Genomic DNA, 21,736 nt, shown 5'->3' with positions numbered 1-21,736 from the left:
CCACCCCCAAATCAGATCCTCTAATCCTCCGCAACAACAACATTGCCTGGGTTATGTTCATAAGGAATACAACAAAGTGTTTTCAACAGGAAATGAAAATGAGTGTTTCTTAATGTAGTCTCTCCATGTTTAAGTACATTTTCTTCCGTTTGCTGCCTAAGGAACAAGATGCTGTTCACCATAACACAGCAGCAACTCCACAGTCAGAGTGCATTCCCTGGAGATTCTGGGTGTGTGTTCTGAGAGATCTAGGGATCAGGAAAAGGCTCAGAGTTTGTGCTCTGAGCAGCTTAATGCCGAATACTTACACAACACTGCTTTTTCTTATTTGAGGTCCAAAAAGCGGGGTTCAGTTGTTTCCGTTTATTTAGAGGATAAGGAGATGGGAATATGAGTACTAGGTAAGTTGCCCCAGGATGTCTCTAATTTGCCAACAACCTCCATCTGAACCCAAGAGACATGAGTCATATGACAGGATAATTTGCCCAATTTGTGTTTGTTTGAATGACCAAGGTCAGTCTGACTCTGAGCAGTCATATGTACAGCATTTGTGTCTTCTCACTTGTGGATCTGTATGTTGAGGAGAGGAGAGGGAATCGGCACAGCTGAAAATAGAGTACAAAAATAGATGACGAAAACTACTAGCCTACTGTCTGGGGTTCATGTAACAGTAATTTAAAGATCTCCAACATGAGACAACGTTGTGGTCTCCTAGAAATATCAATTGTGGATTTTAGTTTATAGCCCCCATATGGGCAGGTTATGGATTTTGAGTTTGATTCCTCTCAACTGACCCTTGCTCTTCTATTTCCCTAACATACTGTAAGAGCGCTTTGACTTCCTCCGTATTGGTGACATCACGGCAACAGCGCAATAGATGGAGCTGTCGAGCGCTTTATTAACAGGAATACCCTTTTAGCCCGCTTGTTTGAGATCAGTGTAGCCTACCTACCGAGGTGGAGGGACGATGCCACCGTCTCATAATAACAGACAGTGCACGAACTGACCGCATCATCGAAATTAAGAATATAAACCGTTATTAAGACAGATTGGGGCAATAGAACAGGGGAGAAAAGAAAGGGAAAGACAGTTTATGCAGTTTAAAACATCTCTTCTCCGAAAGAAAGGAAAATACTTGGAACTGTAGGAACTCCCTGGCTCACATCCACAAAAGTGATTCTGTCATTATGAAGAAGAGCAATTTAGCCAAACGGGTAAGATATTGCTTTTCTTTTCAAGTATTGGGTGCAAGTTTTTTGCCATGCATCTTTGCATTAGGCTATACATTTTCTAGGATATACCTGGTAATATGCCCAGAATCGGGCATTACGCGCGCTTTGACACCACAGCACACATTGGCGGCTATATCACACACATTATCTATATCACACATTTGATAGCCTACAATTCCTAAACAATGGTCGTTTGGCACCTCCTTATGCGCGCCACATTCAATGTGTAGCCTATCAGTTTCCTTGTGTGCCATTACACGGATTTCCTCAACATTCCGATTCAATCTTCCAGTGAAGAGTACAAAGTGTTTTATTTACATTAGTGTGCCATTGTTAGATGCCCCTTGCGCTGTATCAGTTGGTAGCTTTCAGATATTTTATTTGCCACACCCTGGATGTTATAAGACCTGCAATTAAATTTTAAGCACAGAAGAGCGCACCATTATCATTTTGGGGAAAAGACGCTTGGAGACTCATAGTTGCCAGAGTGGACTTACTGGGGCTGAGATGGAAAAGGCATTTGCCTTTGAAAGAGCTATTATTCTCTCTGTACTCTCACGAACATCTTGTTACCCAAGATAAACTAGGTTTTAACGGATTTATTCCACTTTAAACATGCAGGGTCCTCAAGATGTCAACCAGCTGTCGTCGCAGCCAGACAAAGTAGGCTGGATCCGCAAGTTCTGTGGCAAAGGGATTTTCAGGGAAATATGGAAAAACCGTTTCGTGATACTGAGAGGAGACCATCTGTACATCTCTGAGAAAGAGGTATGGACTTCTCTTTTACCTCCACAGTGGAGGCTGCTGAGGGGAGGACGGTTCATAATAATGGCTGGAATGGAGCAAATGGAATGGCATCAAACCATGTGTTTGATGTATTTGATACATTTTACATTTATGTCATTTAGCAGAAGCTCTTATCCAGAGCGACTTACAGAGTGCATTTTTTTTTTCATGATACCATTCCACTAATTCTGCTCCAGCCATTACCACGAGCCCGTCCTCCCCAATTAAGGTGTCACCAACCTCCTGTGCTCCAATATTATGTGGAGGCCAGTGGAGGCTGCTGAGGATAGGACGGCTCATAATAATGGCTGGAATAGAGACAATAGAATGGCATCAAACACATCAAATACGTGGTTTCCATGTGGTTGATACCACTCCATTGACTCCATTCCAGCCATTATTATGAGTCGTCCTCTCCTCAGCAGCCTCCACTGGTGTAGGCTATAATTGTGTCTACATTGAGCGCACCTGTACTTGAAATTGTTAAACGGCCAACCTGGCTGCCTTTGTTTGTGTGTGTGTGCATGACTGACTGTGCTCTTGTGTGTGTGTGTGTGTGTGTATGTGTGTGTACTTATGAACATTTGATTTAGTTTGCCTGTACTGCCATAGACATTTCAGGTTTCCTTTGTTGCAGGCTCGCTCCCCTTGCTCAGTAGAGATGTTTGTGTGTGTGTCTGTGTATGTGGCTGACTGTGCACTACACAGTTGAAAACCAGTTAACCACAAATACCACACAGCCTGTTAAAGATGCACCATTAAGATTACAGCATTGACGGCAAACATGGATGTCACTTTTTGGCCTGTGGAAGGACATCTTGGGTTTCTCTGAGGAACTTGTTTTGTGAAAATATCCTTTAATGTAAGCTACACATGAGCTCTCAGCTCTTGGTCTGTTGTTTCCAGCAGATGTTGTTAGAAGTCTAGAAATCAAGGCTAGGGTCGCCATGGAAAGGGCACTGTTGAAAATAAATAGGCTAAATTGTCAAATCTAAGCACAAATCACCATGCAAGCGCAAAAAAAATGATGTGCTGAATTCGGATTACTTTCACTGACGCAAACGTGCCCAACTTCTGAGGTCAATAAAATACCCACTGGGCACAGACATCAATTCAACGTCTATTCCACATTGGTTCAACATAATTGAAATGTGCCTAGTGGGTACTACTATGGGCATTGGTGGCAGATGGTGACTCAGTATCATTGTTGGGCAAATTTAGAACACTGTCCATTACAATACAACAGGTTTTGGCCATGGCATAGAGACATAGCTATTTTGTTTGACTGAAAGTAATGGCTTATGTCCAAGTGCTTTTATCACATGAAAGGTTCTAGTGAACAGCTTCATTATCAGTACAAGTTTCGAGATCATATGGCCTAGGTGTTAAACCTTTAGCTGTAGCGAATTCATTCTGTCGAAAGGCACTGAAGCATCATATCTGGGGAGTAGCACTGGTATCTATTTTTGTTGATAACGACCACACTATAGGGCATGGACAGAATCAGCCATCCATCTCTGTATTCTTTATTATTTTCTGTGTTCTTTGTTTTTGAGGTCAGATTCTGTTTAATATCACTGTTTCAATACTCCCCCCCCCCTCCCCCCAGCAGTAACCATGGAGATAAACGCTACTGACAACTGAGAGGGCACAGGTCTTTCTGAAAGCAGAATAATGCCCTTTAAATTATTCCTATAAGGGATTCTCAGAACAGCAAATTAAAGTTCCACAAAAGGGTCTGCATCGCTCTATTGCTCTAATGAAAGACAAACATTTGAAGATAATAACTCGTAGACATGCACTGGGTTCAGTTCAGGTTCAGTTAAGGCTAACCTTGTTAGTCATTTATCTCTGGTTCAGTTGTGGATGTAGGTGTTACGCTTGCTAATGAAACAAACAAACCTATGACAACATTACTGGTTCACTTGATGATTCAGTCACATGCAATGCCTCTCTTGCCTTATCTTCAAGCCCCAAAGGCCTGACTGAGTTTTGAGTGCTTCGCTGTCCGTTTCTGAACCCTGAACAAGACCCTGAACAAGGCTCCAACAGGGTACCCACAGGCTTCCCTTGAAGGGAGAGAGTGGGACTGAGGGCTCCAGCTGCATGCAATGCCAGTTTCCCCAATAATTTTAGAACCAAAGTTTAAAAAGTGTTTTTTCTTCTGTGCCCTGCTCCCTTACAGCTTGCTGGATGAGCAACAAACACGTGTCAGAAACTCATAAGACCATGGCTGACGCAGCTGCGCCTCTCACTGCCTGAGGATCCCTAAGCACCCAATGCCCCCACCCCTCAACCCTACCCCACACACACACACACACACACACTCAGCTGAGGTTCAGTTGCTTTGTAATGCCATTACCATCCTCACCTGTGGTACAGAACGCATCAATTCAGCATAGTTAACTTTAGTTCTCTTTCTTTCTCTCACACATGCTCTTTAATTTCTTGGATGTTATAGTTCTGTTATGTAATGCACCTATGGCTCCTTTCACACTTAATACAATTCTATTTTTGTTAAGGAGATATTTTCATATTATGTATATTGGTATGTGGCATGCTAGCTATTTGTCAGGTGAAGGTAACTGCTCCCCCAGTGCTGTTTGACCAGCGTGTCATGTGCTCCGCTGCAACTTCTTAACCACGATTAATGGGGGTGCATTATTCAAATGTGAACTTTGAAAAGACAAGCACGCTGTTCATGAAGTAGGCCAGAAGGCTAAGATGAACACTGAGGCTTTTGTAACTCCAACGCTCAGCGTAACTACAGCTGAACGGCCTCTTGGGGCCCGGGATAATCTTTTCATTTTCCTATAGAGTGCCCTCTTTGAGTTTGATTTAATGGCTTATAGACCTTGAGTGCTATCATGTCGTTAGTGAGTTACAGCACAATTTACGCTTTTGAACCATATTCACTGAATTAATTGCCTCTATCATTTCTATTAATCACAGGCGAAGGACAATCATAATGTGGGTTTACTCCAACATTTTATACTGTATTTCAAGGCAGGTGTGGTTTTGAATCAACATAATCAAGCATCCGCAAAATATACAACCTGCGGGAGTATTTGTTTAAATGTGTTAAACACTTGCGTTAAAACGTGACCAACATTGCGCTTGAACTTTATCTGCAATTGATTGAATTGTGGCATGAGTGTGCAAGCTGGACAATTGCCTGCTGCCTCATAAGATTAGCTACATAAGCTCGGGGATGCACAGTAAGCAGGTATACTGTTCTATTACCTCGAAGCATCCTCACATGGGGCACCAGTTCGATGTGTGAGAGATTCTCATAAGAGGATTTGCAACCATGCAACTGGGACTCTGAGACGTTAACTGCTGGTGACGTTACTCTGTACTACCCCAGATTCAAACTTACTTCATAATTTGACCACTAATAAGAGTGCAAATATCTATCTATCTATCTGTTCTCCTGTCTTTTATGTTTGATTGTGAAGGAGAAAAGGGGGGTGATACTGTATTTAGAGGAAAATTCACAAAGAGAAGTAAGGCGTAAACTGGGATGAACTCCTGCCGCAGGAGGGCATATAGTCTGGAGGTCAGCAACTCTACCACCAGACCCGACCCCGGCACAGAACACAAATATACACTGAGTGTACAAAACATTAGGAACACGACATGAAATAGACTGACCAGGTGAATCCAGTTGAAAGCATTATCCCTTATTGATGTCACTTGTTAATTCCAGTTCAATCAGTGTTGATGAAGGGGAGGAGACAGGTTAAAGAAGGATGTTTAAACCTTGAGACAATTGAGACATGGATTGTGCCATTCAGAGGGTGAATGGACAAGACAAAAGATTTAAGTGCTTTTGAATGGGGTATGGTAGTAGGTACCAGGCGCACCGGTTTGTGTATGTCAAGAACTGGGTTTTTCACGCTTAACAGTTTCCCGTGTGTATCAAGAATGGTCCACCACCCAAAGGACATCCAGCCAACTTGACACAACTGTGGGAAGCGTTGGAGTCAACATGTGCCAGCATCCCTATGGAACGCTTTTCGACACCTTGTAGAGTCCATGTCCAGACGAATTGAGGCTGTTCTGAGGGAAAAATGGGGTGTAACTCAATATTAGGAAGGTGTTTCTAATGTTTTGTACACTCAGTGTATTTTAAGACTATTGAATTTCATCACCTCCCAGTTACTTTGCAGTGTCAGGGGAAACTATTCAGGGAACAGCTCCAGTATTCTAGTGTTGAACATTTCAAGATATCGTTAAAGATTTCATCATCTCAAAGAGCCTGTTAACTGCGGTGTATTTTTCATATTATGCCCGCTCAGCTACTGCTCAATGCAAGATTTTGAATTATTTTTTATCATCCTCAGCTCAAGCTTCCCATAATAGGCTACAGAGCCATAGCTCTGAGAGCCTCAATTTGCCAGACAGGCATGATGCTACAAGAACGTGGATTACACAACACAGGAACTGCATAGATGCGTGTGTTACAGTGAGGTCTGTTCGTCCATAAAAGGCTGTTGTTGTGTGTGAAGTGTACACTAACGTATGTTGTCATAGTTGAGAATAAGATGTGTGTCTGTGTGCTGAGAGTGTATGTTATGGAGGTGTGTGCTCCTGTCTCTGCTCCCACAATATCAACCCTGTATATTGCTCTGCTCTTATCTTATAGCTGTGCTATTGACTGCAGGTTACGCACATCATACAACTTTCATAAGAGCACTCTCTGTTCTCTTCTCTAGTCTTTACACGTGCAGACAGAGATGCTCCTGTAGAATGCTCAAAGTGCTTCCACTGAAGCACTCAATCTTTGATCTATGTGAATAATTTATTGGATTTCCGCCTATGTTTCTGTACTGTGTATATATAGAGTCTTTATGGTTTTCAATGGTGACGTGCATGGCATATGAAAGAGGACACTAAAACAAAACAGGATTTAGCGCGAGAGAGTGAGGGAAGCTTGTTTTCATCAGATACTGTATGACCTAGGCCAGGAGGTTCTTGAGGGAAGATTTTAGGCCATGCATTGAAGAAATGTGGTGACGCAGTTGGACAAGTGTTTTGTAGTTGGTCAAGATCTTTGTGATTGATGTAGCTTACAGATACTGTTGCAATGTGATTGACTCAACATCTGTGACAGAAAGCGAATGTGTGACAAAGTTTTGTGGTTGATAGAGAAACCCTGTGACTGGAGGAGCTTAGCATAAAATTGGACTAACACACCTCTGAAATTGGTCAAGGACCACACAAGTGTTGTTACTGGTCCAACAGATCAGTGGAGTTATTGGTGAAAACTGTATGTAATTGGAAATAGTGCAAGATGACTGGTCATTAAGCATATCATATGGTCAATGTAACAAAGCTATATGATTGGTGCAGGAAGGCCATGGTGGTTTAGCTTTCCATTCTTGTTATGCTAGTTATTTCAGGAAAGCCTACTGAAATATAGTATTACATTATAAATAAACCAGCCTCTTTAAACTCCCCAGCTCTAAACTGCATTACATTTTCCGCAGTGATTGAAAAGATGCTTTTAATCCATTTCACCTCTTAATTCCAACCTGGTTTATATAAAAATCAAATCCTCTAGGGCTTGATTACAGGGTATTACCGGCATGTCGACCAGATTTTGGAGTGTGACCAATCGGACATCGCCTTTCCATTCACTCTAGGGTTTCCCCCTGCATTTTACTGTTGGATGGGCTGCCACCGGCTAGTATAGACTTTATGTATCTTTGCGTTACAGGGCTGTATGTTACTGGGTCATTCTCAGTGGTGGGCATTTAACCCCCACTACCACCCCCCAACTCTGCTTTTCCATATACGTAGCAGGAGGGGAGTGAAATATTGATGGGATGGTGAGGTTCCAGAATGGGTCCTCAGGGCTTCTTTTGCCCCATATTAGAGTTGCGAGCCTCTCTCTCTCTCACACACCCACACACACACATACAGCTCATGCTTATCTTTTACATTTTAAATGCAGTTTGGGTGGCTAACGAAGAGGTAGCAGCATGCGGTGGGACACAGTTTGGATCTGTGTTTTATCAGGAAGAAATTGGACTACACTTTTGACGTATTTATTGTCCTCATACAGTATACTGTATATCGCTAGGCATAATAAAGTTCCTCACTGAAATTAAAAGACACAAATGGTCAAATGTAGCCCTAACAAGTGCATTTCAGGCTGCTAGTGGTTTAATAGTGGTTGATACTAGGCTGCAACACATTATTAAATGATACCGTATGTGGTGGTTTCTTTGATCACAGAAACTCTCAGAGTTGCACCGCGTCTCGTTCTAACGTTGGCAGATTCCTCTGATGCAGGGCTCTGTTGCTGTGGAAAATCTCTATGCATCAAGATGAAAGTGTAACACCCTTCCCAACACACACTCACATCCACCCACATTGCTATGTGTACCAATGATGTTCAACCTTATCTCTCTGCGTCTCCTTAGGTTCTCACAACAGACCTACACATAGGCTTGTACCCATGTCAATAACCAACCCCCAACACCTCCAAATACACACACACCGCACCATGACCCCCATTGACCCCGTTGATGTGTAGAATCTAATGGGGCCCTCTGGGAGGTCCCACCACCCTTGAGGTTGTATGTAATCACCTGTCAGTCAGGCTGAATGAAGGGGTCGATGTCTCTGCCCCAGCGCTGTTGATTACAATTGATCTGCGATTAAATGAGACACTTTGCTGCGGGGCCACGAGACCAATAATGGGAGGCAGGGGAGTAATACAGGAACACCCGCTCCAAGACTAAATTTCTCAACCAATTTGTCTGGCTATTGCTTTTGGGCGGCATTGGGAAGCAGGTTTTGAAAATAAACACATATTTCAATGCTCTGTGTAAAAGTATGATCATAACTTGGTAACATTCTGATGTCAGGCCTGTAATGGAATTTTTAAAGACATTTGGACTTGTCCTAAAAAGGCAGTCAGTACACCTACAGAAGTGCTTCTGTATGGGCATTTAAGGCCTGATATTCCAGAGAATTTCATTTGAAACCTCAATAACATAATGGATGATACGAATGTGAGAAACTGATGATTTTTACCCAGGCACTGTGGTGTGTCTCTGTGCTGTTGAAAGCTGCTGGATAACAGAGAGTGGTAATTAAGCAATAATTACCACTCTCTGTTACCACGGCTAAGGGCTGTTCTTAGGCACGACGCATCGCGGAGGGCCTGGATACAGCCATTAGTCGTGGTATATTGGCCATATACCACAAACCCCTGAGGTGCTTTATTGCTATTATAAACTGGTTACCAACGTAGTTAGAACAGTAAAAATAAATGTTTTGTCATACCCATCGTATACGAGCTTATATACCACGGCTGTCAGCCAATCAGCATTCAGGACTGGAACCACCCAGTTTATAATTAGTATTTTCCCTTTGGTTAAACTCAAGATGACTTGCTGTAATGCACAGTAGGTTGTTCTGTGTGTGTGTGTGTGTGTGAGGGAGTTTGAGCGTGTGAGTGTGTGTATGTGTGTGTGTGTGTGTGTGTGTGCATATGTGTGTTTTTGTGGTAGACAGATAGTTTAAGGTTCAAAACAAATTGACAAAGCTCATTTGCCAGTGCCATCTTGCACATCTGTATAGACCTGAGTTGTAACTACTTCCTGTTTTCTCTGTGTGTTTCCAGGTGAAGGATGAGAGGAAAGTCCAGGAGTTGTTTGACCTGGCTGACTATGAACGATCTGAGGAGCTGCGCAAGGCCAAAAGCCGCAGTAAGAAGAACCACAGCAGGTTCACCCTGCTTTGCTGCAAGCAGCCTGGGAATACGGTGAGTCCTTCTGCCCAGGGAGAGTGAAGGAGTCAGGCAGGGAGGCTGCGCATGGCCTGGGGTGTGTTGCCCTCAGTGGGAAGCCCTTACTGCAGGTGTCGATTTTAGCTGAAAATGCACTTAGAAGTTTTATTTTGCTGAAAACTTAAACTTGAGGGAAGTTTATCCTCAGACATAGTTTGTGGTTTTCTGTAAAGAGAGAGTATGAGATATAGAGTACATGTTCAAATCAAATCAATCATATTGTATTTGTCACATGCTTCGTATACAAGAGGTATAGACTAACAGTGAAATGCTTCCTTACGGGTCCTTTTCCAACAATGCAGAGTTAAAGATAACGGAGTACACAGAGTTTTTGTATCTCAATAGAGAGAAATATAATGGCGTCTTTTTGTAGGAACACTGCCATGGTTCATTGGACAAAGCCTATGGGGAAGTGAATGGCGTTTTGGGATAAACGCTGAAAATAAGGTATATGGTAAACACAGGCTTAGGAGATCTTGAAGCATTTAAGTCATTTTTTAAAAGCACATAAAGGCTTCATAATTCATAAAGGTCATGTTAACTGACATATTATCTCATAAAACAAAACGTATAAGATCTCCTAAGCCTGTATTAACCTCAGACCTTGTTTTCTGCTGTGCCCACTCCGCTACCTACGTAGTTGCTGTGCTTACTGCTTCGCTGCCGGTCCCCCTCCTTGATCGCCTTTGTCTGGTCACTGGTGTAGCCTACAAACTTCATGTTGTACACAAAACTGTTTGCACTATTGCATTCCCTCAGCAGGCTATTAAAGCATAAGCGCAATTTCCTACAAATTTAATGTTGTACACAAAACTGTTCGAACTACTGCATTTCATGCCTCAGTAAGCATAAGTGGGGTTTCATGTTATTTTTTGAGGGGAGTAGGCTACATGTAGCTATTTAAATGTTTTACACAAAATACATTATCGACATGTACAAACTTTGTTGTCAGTATTGCAAACATAAGCACGACAACCTTAAGAAAGAGGTTTCCGGCAGGGTGGGCGGGGGCGGGGCGTGGGCTCTGTATCCATAGCCACGGCCTAAAGATAAAAACATAAAAAATAGTGACACGAGGAATAAATACACAGTGAATAACAATAAAAAGTAAAAATAACATGGCTAAATACAGGGAGTACCAGTACCGAGTCGATGTGCATGGGTACAAGGTAATTGAGGTAGCTATGTACATATACAGTGGGGAGAACAAGTATTTGATACACTGCCGATTTTGCAGGTTTTCCTACTTACAAACCATGTAGAGGTCTGTAATTTTTATCATAGGTACACTTCAACTGTGAGAGACGGAATCTAAAACAAAAATCCAGAAAATCACATTATATGATTTTTAAGTAATTAATTTGCATGTTATTGCATGACATAAGTATTTGATACATCAGAAAAGCAGAACTTAATATTTGGTACAGAAACCTTTGTTTGCAATTACAGAGATCATACGTTTCCTGTAGGTCTTGACCAGGTTTGCACACACTGCAGCAGGGATTTTGGCCCACTCCTCCATACAGACCTTCTCCAGATCCTTCAGGTTTCGGGGCTGTCGCTGGGCAATACGGACTTTCAGCTCCCTCCAAAGATTTTCTATTGGGTTCAGGTCTGGAGACTGGCTAGGCCACTCCAGGACCTTGAGATGCTTCTTACGGAGCCACTCCTTAGTTGCCCTGGCTGTGTGTTTCGGGTCGTTGTCATGCTGGAAGACCCAACCACGACCCATCTTCAATGCTCTTACTGAGGGAAGGAGGTTGTTGGCCAAGATCTCGCGATACATGGCCCCATCCATCCTCCCCTCAATACGGTGCAGTCGTCCTGTCCCCTTTGCAGAAAAGCATCCCCAAAGAATGATGTTTCCACCTCCATGCTTCATGGTTGGGATGGTGTTCTTGGGGTTGTATTCATCCTTTTTCTTCCTCCAAACACGGCGAGTGGAGTTTAGACCAAAAAGCTCTATTTTTGTCTCATCAGACCACATGACCTTCTCCCATTCCTCCTCTGGATCATCCAGATGGTCATTGGCAAACTTCAGACGGGCCTGGAAATGCGCTGGCTTGAGCAGGGGGACCTTGCGTGCTCTGCAGGATTTTAATCCATGACGGCGTAGTGTGTTACTAATGGTTTTCTTTGCGACTGTGGTCCCAGCTCTCTTCAGGTCATTGACCAGGTCCTGCCGTGTAGTTCTGGGCTGATCCCTCACCTTCCTCATGATCATTGATGCCCCACGAGGTGAGATCTTGCATGGAGCCCCAGACCGAGGGTGATTGACCGTCATCTTGAACTTCTTCCATTTTCTAATAATTGAGCCAACAGTTGTTGCCTTCTGACCAAGCTGCTTGCCTATTGTCCTGTAGCCCATCCCAGCCTTGTGCAGGTCTACAATTTTATCCCTGATGTCCTTACACAGCTCTCTGGTCTTGGCCATTGTGGAGAGGTTGGAGTCTGTTTGATTGAGTGTGTGGACAGGTGTCTTTTATACAGGTAACGAGTTCAAACAGGTGCAGTTAATACAGGTAATGAGTGGAGAACAGGAGGGCTTGTTAAAGAAAAACTAACAGGTCTGTGAGAGCCGGAATTCTTACTGGTTGGTAGGTGATCAAATACTTATGTCATGCACTAAAATGCAAATTAATTACTTAAAAGTCATACAATGTGATTTTCTGGATTTTTGTTTTAGATTCTGTCTCTCACAGTTGAAGTGTACCTATGATAAAAAATTACAGACCTCTACATGCTTTGTAAGTAGGAAAACCTGCAAAATCGGCAGTGTATCAAATACTTGTTCTCCCCACTGTAGGTAGGGGTAAAGTGACTAGGCAACAGGATAGATAATAGACAGTAGCAGCAGCGTACACTCAGTGGCCAGTTTATTAGATACATAACCCCGTTCACGAAAATGGTTAGCTCCTACAGACAGTGAGTCACGTGGCCGTGGCTTGCTATATAAAGCAGGCAGACAGGCATCGAGGCATTCAGTTACTGTTCGATTGAACGTTAGAATGGGCAAAACAAGTAACCTAAGCAACTTTGAGCGTGTTTATGATTGTCGGTGCCAGGCATGCCGGTTCCAGTATCTCAGAAATGGCCAGCCTCCTGGGCTTTTCATGCACGACAGTGTCTAGAGTGTACCGAGAATGGTGCAGCAAACAAAAAACATCCAGTCAGCGGCAGTCCTGTGGGTGAAAACAGCTCGTTGATGAGAGGTCGAAGGAGAAAGGCAAGAATCGTGCAAGCTAACAGGCGGGCCACAAACAGGCAAATAATGGCGCAGTACAACAGTGGGGTGCAGAACAGCATCTCGGAAAGCACAACTCGCCGGTCCTTGTCACGGATGGCCTATTGCCGCAGACGACCACACCGAGTTCCACTCCTATCAGCTAAATACAAGAAGAAGCGCCTCCAGTGGGCACGCAATTCTACCAGCTCTCACATTATCACGTTAGAATTAGACATTCATCCATGTTTCTCAAATGTCAAATTTCGAAGTGTTTAAGGTTAAGTTTAGGCATTAACTCCGAATTTTAAAGGTTAGGGTTAAGTTCAGGCATTAACTCCAAATTCTTAAGGTTAGGCATTAACTCCGAATGGTAAAGGTTAAGGTTTGGGATAGGCTTAAAACAAAAATATCAAAAACAATTGCTGATTTCGAACTTGCAACCTTTAGAATCAGAGGCAGGTGCTTACACCCATCTGCCATCCCCCATACCCCATACCCGCCCACAATGCCCTAGCAAAACTGAAACCTACTTGAAGGTAACAGCACTCACTGTTGCCCCTTGTGGCCGGTTTCCACGTCATCTCCCGACGTCCTCAGACATGAATGGACGTTGAATACTGACTTGTATCATAGGTCACCAACACTGGACAATTGTGTGGAAAAACATCGCCGGGTCTGACGAATCCCGGTCCCTGTTGCGTCATGCTGATGAATTTTGCGTAAGCAGCATGAGTCCATGGCTCCATCCTAGTTGGTGTCAACGGTACAGGCTAGTGGCAGTGGTGTAATGGTGTGGTGTATGTTTTCCTGGCACACGTTAGGTTCCTTGATACCAATTGAGCAACCTTTCCATGCCCTGAAGAATTCCGGCTGTTCTGGAGGCAAAGGGGGGTCCGACCCGGTACTAGATAGGTGTACCTAATAAAGTGTGTGTGTATGTGTGTGTTTGGGTGTCAGTGTGTGGGTAGAGTCCAGTGTGTGTGCATAGAGTCAGTGCAAGAGAGTTAGTGCAAAAAATGTGTCTAGCTGATTATTTATTTTTCTCTCTGGGAGATTATATGGTTGTGTTGCCACATTGGATTGGACAGTAACACACTCCCACCACAGACCGGGATTGGTGGATTTCTCCAGAAAGACATAATCCATAGAATCCCATTAACACTGAAGAGGCATTCTCTGTAACGCACAAATCCTATAGAGATTCCACCCACAGTTGTCGCTTCTGACCCACTGCAGTTCCTTTAGATCTCGGCACCAGCTGCTGGTTCATTTTACATAATTGTTCACTGTCTTAGTGTGATATTCTATAATTACGTTTCAGGAATGGAAGGGGGAAGTGTGTGTTTGAGAGAAGATTGCAATTATATACAAGAAGATGTAACTGGATTAAGGGCAGATGCTCAATTTACCTGTTTTTGTCAAGCTTTGCAGAGATTCTTCCTCCAGCTTACAGCTTAGACCCTGCTCTAGATAAGAACCATCTTTAACATTTACTGAGGCGCAATCTCCTTTTCTTGGCGATTTAGGCAAAGCCGCCCCATTAAGCTTTCTGTCCCCCTCTCCATCTCTCACACATTGGCTACATTCTGACTCTCCCTCCAGCCAATGCTTACACTACATTCTAACTCTCCCTCCAGCCAATGCTTACACTAATGTATTGCTTTTAAATCCATGATTAGAGTATGCAAGTACACACTTAGGAAGAAGGGTGAATATTGGGAGTATCCCTTTCTCATCTTCTTTCAACCAATCAATCGATTCTTTCCTTTCCTCAGGTGCCCAATCTTGTGTTTTTGGCCGTTAGCCCCGAGGAGAAGGAGTCATGGGTCAATGCCCTCAATACAGCCATCATCAAAGCCAAGAACCGCATTTTTGATGAGGTAGGTCAGTCACTCTCCTCCTCTCCATCCCTGTCCCTATGTCGCTAGCTCTCACTTCTCCTCAGATTTCTACAGCTTTCCTTCTTTTTCTCTCTCTTTAGCATGTCTCTCATGCAACATTTATTATTTTAAATGAAACCACCACCACTCAAAACGCCCCCACAGCCAGCCATAAAAAGTTTCCAGACAAATGTAACCTTGCCGTTACTAAGCACACTATGTACAGTTGAAGTCGGAAGTTTACATACACTTAGGTTGGAGTCATTAAAACTCGTTTTTTCAACCACTCCACAAATTTCTTTTTAACAAACTATAGTTTTGGCAAGTCGGTTAGGACATCTACTTTGTGCATGACACAAGTAATATTTCCAACAATTGTTTACAGAAAGATTATTTCACTTATAATTCACTGTATCACAATTCCAGTGGGTCAGAAGTTTACATACACTATGTTCACTGTGCCTTTAAACAGCTTGGAAAATTCCAGAAAAGGAGCTTCTGATAGGCTAATTGACATAATTTGAGTCAATTGGAGGTGTACCTGTGGATGTATTTCAAGGCCTACCGTCAAACTCGGTGCCTCTTTGCTTGACATCATGGGAAAATCAAAATAAATCAGCCAAGACCTCAGAAAAAAATTGTAGACCTCCACAAGTCTGGTTCATCCTTGGGAGCAATTTCCAAATGCCTGAAGGTACCACGTTCATCTGTACAAACAATAGTACGCAAGTATAAACACCATGGGACCACACAGCCATCATACCGCTCAGGAAGGAGACGCATTCTGTCTCCTAGAGATGAACATACTTTGGTGCGAAAAGTGCAAATTAATCCCAGAACAACAGCAAAGGACCTTGTGAAGATGCTGGAGGAAACAGGTACAAAAGTATCTATATCCACAGTAAAACGAGTCCTATATCGACATAACCTGAAATGCCACTCAGCAAGGAAGAAGCCACTGCTCCAAAACCACCATAAAAAAGCCAGACTACGGTTTCCAACTGCACATGCGGACAAAGATCGTACTTTCTGGAGAAATGTCTTCTGGTCTGATGAAACAAAAATAGAACTGTTTGGCCAAAATGACCATCGTTATGTTTGGAGGAAAAAGGGGGTTGCTTGCAAGCCGAAGAACACCAACCCAACCGTGAAGCACGGGGGTGGCAGCATCATGCTATGGGGGTGCTTTGCTGCAGGAGGGACTGGTACCCTTCACAAAATAGATGGCATCATGAGGAAGGAAAATGATGTGGATATATTGAAGCAACATCTCAAGACATCAGTCAGGAAGTTAAAGCTTGGTCGCAAATGGGACTTCCAAATGGACAATGACCCAAAGCATACTTCCAAAGTTGTGGCAAAATGGCTTAAGGACAACAAAGTCAAGGTATTGGAGTGGCCATCACAAAGCCCTGACCTCAATCCTATAGAAAATGTGTGGGCAGAACTGAAAAGGCGTGTGCGAGCAAGGAGGCCTACAATCCTGACTCAGTTACACCAGCTCACCCAACTTATTGTGGGAAGCTTGTGGAAGGCTACCCGAAACATTTGACCCAAGTTAAACAATTTAAAGGCAACGCTACCAAATACTAATTGAGTGTATGTAAACTTCTGACCCACTGGGAATGTGATGAAATAAATAAAAGCTGAAATAAATCATTCTGTCTACTATTATTCTGACATTTCACATTCTTAAAATGAAGTGGTGAGCCTAACTGACCTAAGACAGGGAATGTTTACTAGGATTAAATGTCAGGAATTGTGAAAAACTGAGTTTAAATGTATTTGGCTAAGGTGACTTCAACTGTACAATTTGTGAATTTAGACAAAAGCACAGTCTACATCTTTCAATACGGGAAACACGTAAGTGGTATCTCCCCAGGCAAGGATGAGAGATCAAAGAGTTTCCTCGCTGACTCATCCATCTCCGTCGGGAACAGAGTCCTCGTTAATGCTCCGTCCCTGCCGACGCCCACCTGTTTTCCTCGTGCCTCTCGATCAAACAGTGGCTCCCTCCCCATCACACACTATAGGGTGAAAATCCATCTTCCGTAGTTAGAGATCGTCGGGAAGTGAGAATGAACTCTGCAGCATGTCTGCCACCCCGATAGTGAGAATGCTCTCGAGTATCAAGCAAAAGGTGTGAAGTGCCTGCTTTAGCACAGCAGGTTGAATTCCAACACACAACAATATACTGTACTCTAATGTACTCTACTGTTCTCTACATTACATCTTTAGCTCATGCTAAGGGGAAGTTACTTGTTGCACTTACAACCTCCTACTCTTTCATCCATTCCCATAACTCTCCCTCCACAAATATACATTTATGTTATTCTGCATGTAAAAATAAATATCTTTCCATAGGTCACAATTGAAGAGGACAGTGTCCTGGTGCACCCTACACGTGATCGTGCCAAGATTCCCCATGCACGGCGCTTGCCCACCCGGGGACACCTCATGGCTGTGGTGGGTGTTGCTAACTTGGCTAACACTGACATTTCAGTTCCAAGTCAATATTATATTTGTGGAAGGCAAATAAGGAATTGTACTGTTTGTATTGTAAGGATTAACCTGGTCTGTTGCATTGAATGCTAAACTCTCTTGTGCTCTCCCTAGGCATCCACCTCTTCAGACGGAATGTTGACCCTTGACCTTGTCCACGAGGAAGATGACTCCACCCCAGAAGATGAGGAAGAACGCTTCTGGGAAAATAACTTCCGGGTTGACCTAGACAAACGGACCACAGGTCGTCAGCGTTCTGGCACAGACGTCTCCAAACTCTGTGTCACAACAAGGGACCCAAGGGTACCCAAGACGGGCAGCCTGCCTCGCGGGAGCGAGCTCTCCTGGGGCCGTGCGCACCATCTTGAGGCTCAATCCCGCACCCCTCAACCAGGGAAGAGGTTCAGTGCCCAGGGTAGGAGCCGCTGCGCCTCCATGGACGAGGTCCTTTCCTCACGGCCAGCCAGGGGTGTCCTTCGCCCTCGCCCCACAGATGAACCTGTCCAGCCTGTTGGACAACTGCAGAGTCTTATCGCCCAGAAAATGCAGAGGGCTCAGGAACTGCTGGAAGAAATGCGATTGGAGGAACTGCAACATGCAAAGGGCTTTGACTCGCCCTATCTGAAGGGCATTGACTCGCCCCGCTTGCACCATCTGAGAGGGTCTGAGTCTCCTCACTCCAGGGCCTCAGGCTCACCTCGCAGTAAGAGTAGTGACTCCCCTCGTTTGAGGGTAAAAGACTCACCTCGTTTGAGGGGGAAAGACTCACCTCGTACGAAGGGCAAGAAGTCCCGCTCAAAAGGTACAGACTCACCCCATTCAAAGAGTGATGACTCTCCTAATTTGAGGGGTAATGACTCCCCCCGTCTCAGGGTTACTGACTCTCCCCGTCTCAGGGTTGCTGATTCTTCCCGTTTCAAGGAAACAGACTCGCCAAGTCTGAAGGGTTCTGACTCTCCACATCTCAAGAACATTGGTTCACCCTTTTCAAAAAGTTTTGACTCATCTAGTCTGAAGGGTTCTGACTCGCCTCGCATCAAGGATACTAATTATCCTGTTCTGAGGGGTAAGGACTCACTAAATATCATTGGTAAGAATTCTCAGAGTCTGAAGAGTATCGTCTCACCTTGTCTGAAGGGTGCTGACTCGCCCCATCTGAAGGGTAATGACTCGCTCCATAGTAAGAGTGCACACTCACTTCTCAGTGACTGTGATTTGGAGAGTAGACGGGCGGAGGCGGAGCGTCTTCTGCAGGAAGCCGTCTCCTCCTGGCGTCAGGCTAAGGAGGTGCTGGAGGAGGTGAAGGAGCTGCAGACGCAGTCACTAAACCGCCGCTCCGAAAAGAAAACAATAGACAGGCCCCCAACACCGCCACAGGACTATAGGCTGGAGGACCAATGACTCTGTCGCACCACAGCTGAAAAGCATGCTGGCTTCTCTCCAAACAAAGACAATAAAAAGAGCACTAGGGGCATGGAGTACATACAGTACATTTTCTGTCACGTTTTTGTTGTCATTACTTGCCAGTGTTGAAGCACAAAGCTTTTAGGCTTTACTGCTCCCGTTGCACTTTCCTATCTTGATCTTTGTTTATATACTGTATACTAGTCAAATTAAGCTGAGAAAGTAATGACAGAATAATTTTATTACCACTGCTGTTTGCTTGCTGGTGTGAATAGGTTAGATGGACCTTGACCCCATAATATGATTCTGTGCATTAGATTTTGTTCCCTTTGTCAAAGGCTCTGTGTTCCATTCTGTTGATGGAGGGATGAGCTTCTGGGTTGTAGGAGCAGATCATGGTTTATGGCTTAATCCTGGTTCGTGGATGGGGGGTGACTCAGACTGAGAGGCATAAACAGGGCTAGAGCGGAGGTGCTGTGCCTCGGTGACACTGACACACCCAGGGAAAGTCATATTTTTACATTTATTATCCACCAGAGGTGGGTTAGGTTTCATTGCAAAATGCTTTGTACTTTAAATATAAACATGAAATGCTTTTTTATAATGGACGAATGGAATGAGAATGTTTGCGTGGAAACATTGTCTGAGGAGCATTATTTCAGTGTGAAATGCATATATGGAGAAGATGCTCTCTTTCGGTTAGCTTCAGTTATTGACAACTTGCAGTCAAGTCCAATGACCTTGAAACATCAAGGATTTCCCCAGTTTCTCTGTGTCAGAAACCTAGTATTGTAGTTGTTGGTCTTCTCAGAGACCGAATACAAAGGCAATGTTCCTCTTACTGTGAGCTTGTTATTTCCTCTTCCCCTCTGTGTCCTAAACTGAGCAATAGTATTCCACGGACAGATTCAAGATGCCTGTTAACATTATGCAATCAAACTGATTTAAACTCACTAGTTGGATTCCCAACATTTATAGCTAAAACTCATAGACCACAAGGCCACTTTGATTGCAAGGATATCAAGTAACACCACTTTGTTTTATTAAATGTACTTTTATTTTCGGGTCATGTAACGTGGTCTCTTGCTTGTACTCAGAATTCCTCTATTGTTTTGGTTAATTGGGGTTCTGTGATCTACAAAAGCCTGCATGTGAGTGATTCAGCGGAAGCGAGCAAGAGAACATGCTCATTAACTCTGATCAGCTTTTGAGGAGATATGCTATTATGGGATTATAATTGCAGGCGTCATGTTGAGTCTCTGTAGTGTTTGTTGCACTTCTAATCAGGTGGGCAGATGATTTCAACAGTTCTTCTGTCTCTCTTCCAAAAGGTGCACAGGGTAATCTCACAACAAGAGGATACATTATTTGATGAGAGAGAGATGATTAAAGCTTCTGAAAGGTTTTCAGGGCACAAAGATATTACATTTGGAGATTTGAAGATGGGTTGGTTGCACTGCACTATTTCATACCAAAATAGGGTGGAAATCAATGTTCTTAGTATCATGTCCTGGTTTAGTCACATGGTCAGTATTTCCTGCCATGTCATTGGCTGACTGCCAAAATATGACTCATAGGTCACTGAGTTGATATTAACATGCACAGTGCATCTAGGACAGGACAAACATCGCTCCATTACACCAGGCTCACCTCACATATGGTTACAATCACTCATGTATGGTTGCAGTTTATCGGTTTATTTGATTATGTGTATGTGTGTGTCCCTTCAGCAGTAATTATATGCCTTTGGTGCACATGACAACATGCAATACAGTAGGCCTAATGTTGATAACGAAAGAGATATCCACCACCGCTTTGTAATCTGAGCTAAGCCAAAGACCAGTGTAAAGCAACTCTGCCAGAAATAAGTGAAAAGTGGTTAGAATGTCTCAAGCAATCTCAGAAATTGATTTTATTAACAGCAATTGTGAAATGACTAGTGTATGCATAAGTTAAATAAATAATTTACACTGAATTCCCTTTGTCTTTCATCACTTTCCTTTTAACTACTGATTTGCGTCTCTAGGGGCAGAATTGCATTTTTATCATATTACCCAATAGGACTGAATTAAGTATTCAAATTTAATTATACATCATTACGAATGTGAAGCACGGCTCCATCTTTACTGCTGTGCAATCGCAATGAGGATTCCATTCCTTTTACACCCCATCCATTTTGTATTAGAGGAGTGTTACTGTATGTTCTTGCCAGTAGCCCTGTTTAAGCAGAGGGATTAACAGTTTAAAGGTTATATGGTTGAGCAGATGTGACTGTGTGGAAGATTCCTATCACCTGATTCCTCTGTTAGAGGGGAGGGAGAGAGAGAGAGTAGAGGAGTATGGGTTGTGGGGGGAGGGGCTGCTCCGTGCTCCATTGTGACTCAATAGCCTTGCAGCATCTGGCTATAGCGTGGCCCCACTGAATCAAACGGATTAATAAGGACGCTCCAGTGATGGCATTAGTAATACTGGAGCCTGGAGCAAGAATGCTACTGCCTGGCCCCCGTTTTCAGCGGTTTCTTTTATAGGAGAGGACTTCATAATGATAATAGCTAAATATGACCCAAATACATGTGAATGGATGTAAGATGACAAGAGTACAGTAAGAGTAAACATAACAACATCAGACAGGTAGTTATTGTACACTACTGGAGCCATCAAGAGTGGGAATACTGAAGCACAACATCAGGTCCTAGCATGTATAAAAGAACCCAACAACAACATTGGGATGCAGGAGAGAGAAAAATAATTTCCTCACGCACTGCTCCACGTTGCCATGCTTGCCTCAGAGGAGGAGAACTTGTTTGTTTGGAGGAGGGAGGTTGCAACTTGCTCCTTGTCATGGCCCAGCGAGGGACGTTAGCAACAGCACTAAAAATACATCCTGCTTATTACAACCACA

At 43.5% G+C, this 21,736-nt stretch overlaps 1 protein-coding gene across 1 annotated transcript; it reads left to right on the top strand.

Annotated features, from left to right (window-relative positions):
• The first annotated feature begins 1,147 nt into the window (after positions 1 to 1,147).
• Positions 1,148 to 20,809, top strand: LOC311110568 (pleckstrin homology domain-containing family O member 1-like). The gene is made up of 6 exons (XM_084153075.1): positions 1,148 to 1,214; positions 1,854 to 2,000; positions 9,658 to 9,798; positions 14,824 to 14,928; positions 17,293 to 17,394; positions 17,545 to 20,809. The coding sequence occupies exons 1-6, from the start codon at positions 1,188 to 1,190 to the stop codon at positions 18,829 to 18,831; spliced, it is 1,809 nt and encodes a 602-aa protein (XP_084009201.1). The 5' UTR covers positions 1,148 to 1,187; the 3' UTR covers positions 18,832 to 20,809.
• Positions 20,810 to 21,736: the final 927 nt, after the last annotated feature.

This window comes from Coregonus lavaretus (genome assembly GCF_964263955.1).
Source record: "Coregonus lavaretus genome assembly, chromosome: 3".
In the NCBI taxonomy this organism is placed as follows: domain Eukaryota; kingdom Metazoa; phylum Chordata; class Actinopteri; order Salmoniformes; family Salmonidae; genus Coregonus; species Coregonus lavaretus.
This window is presented reverse-complemented; position numbering and strand designations above follow the sequence as displayed.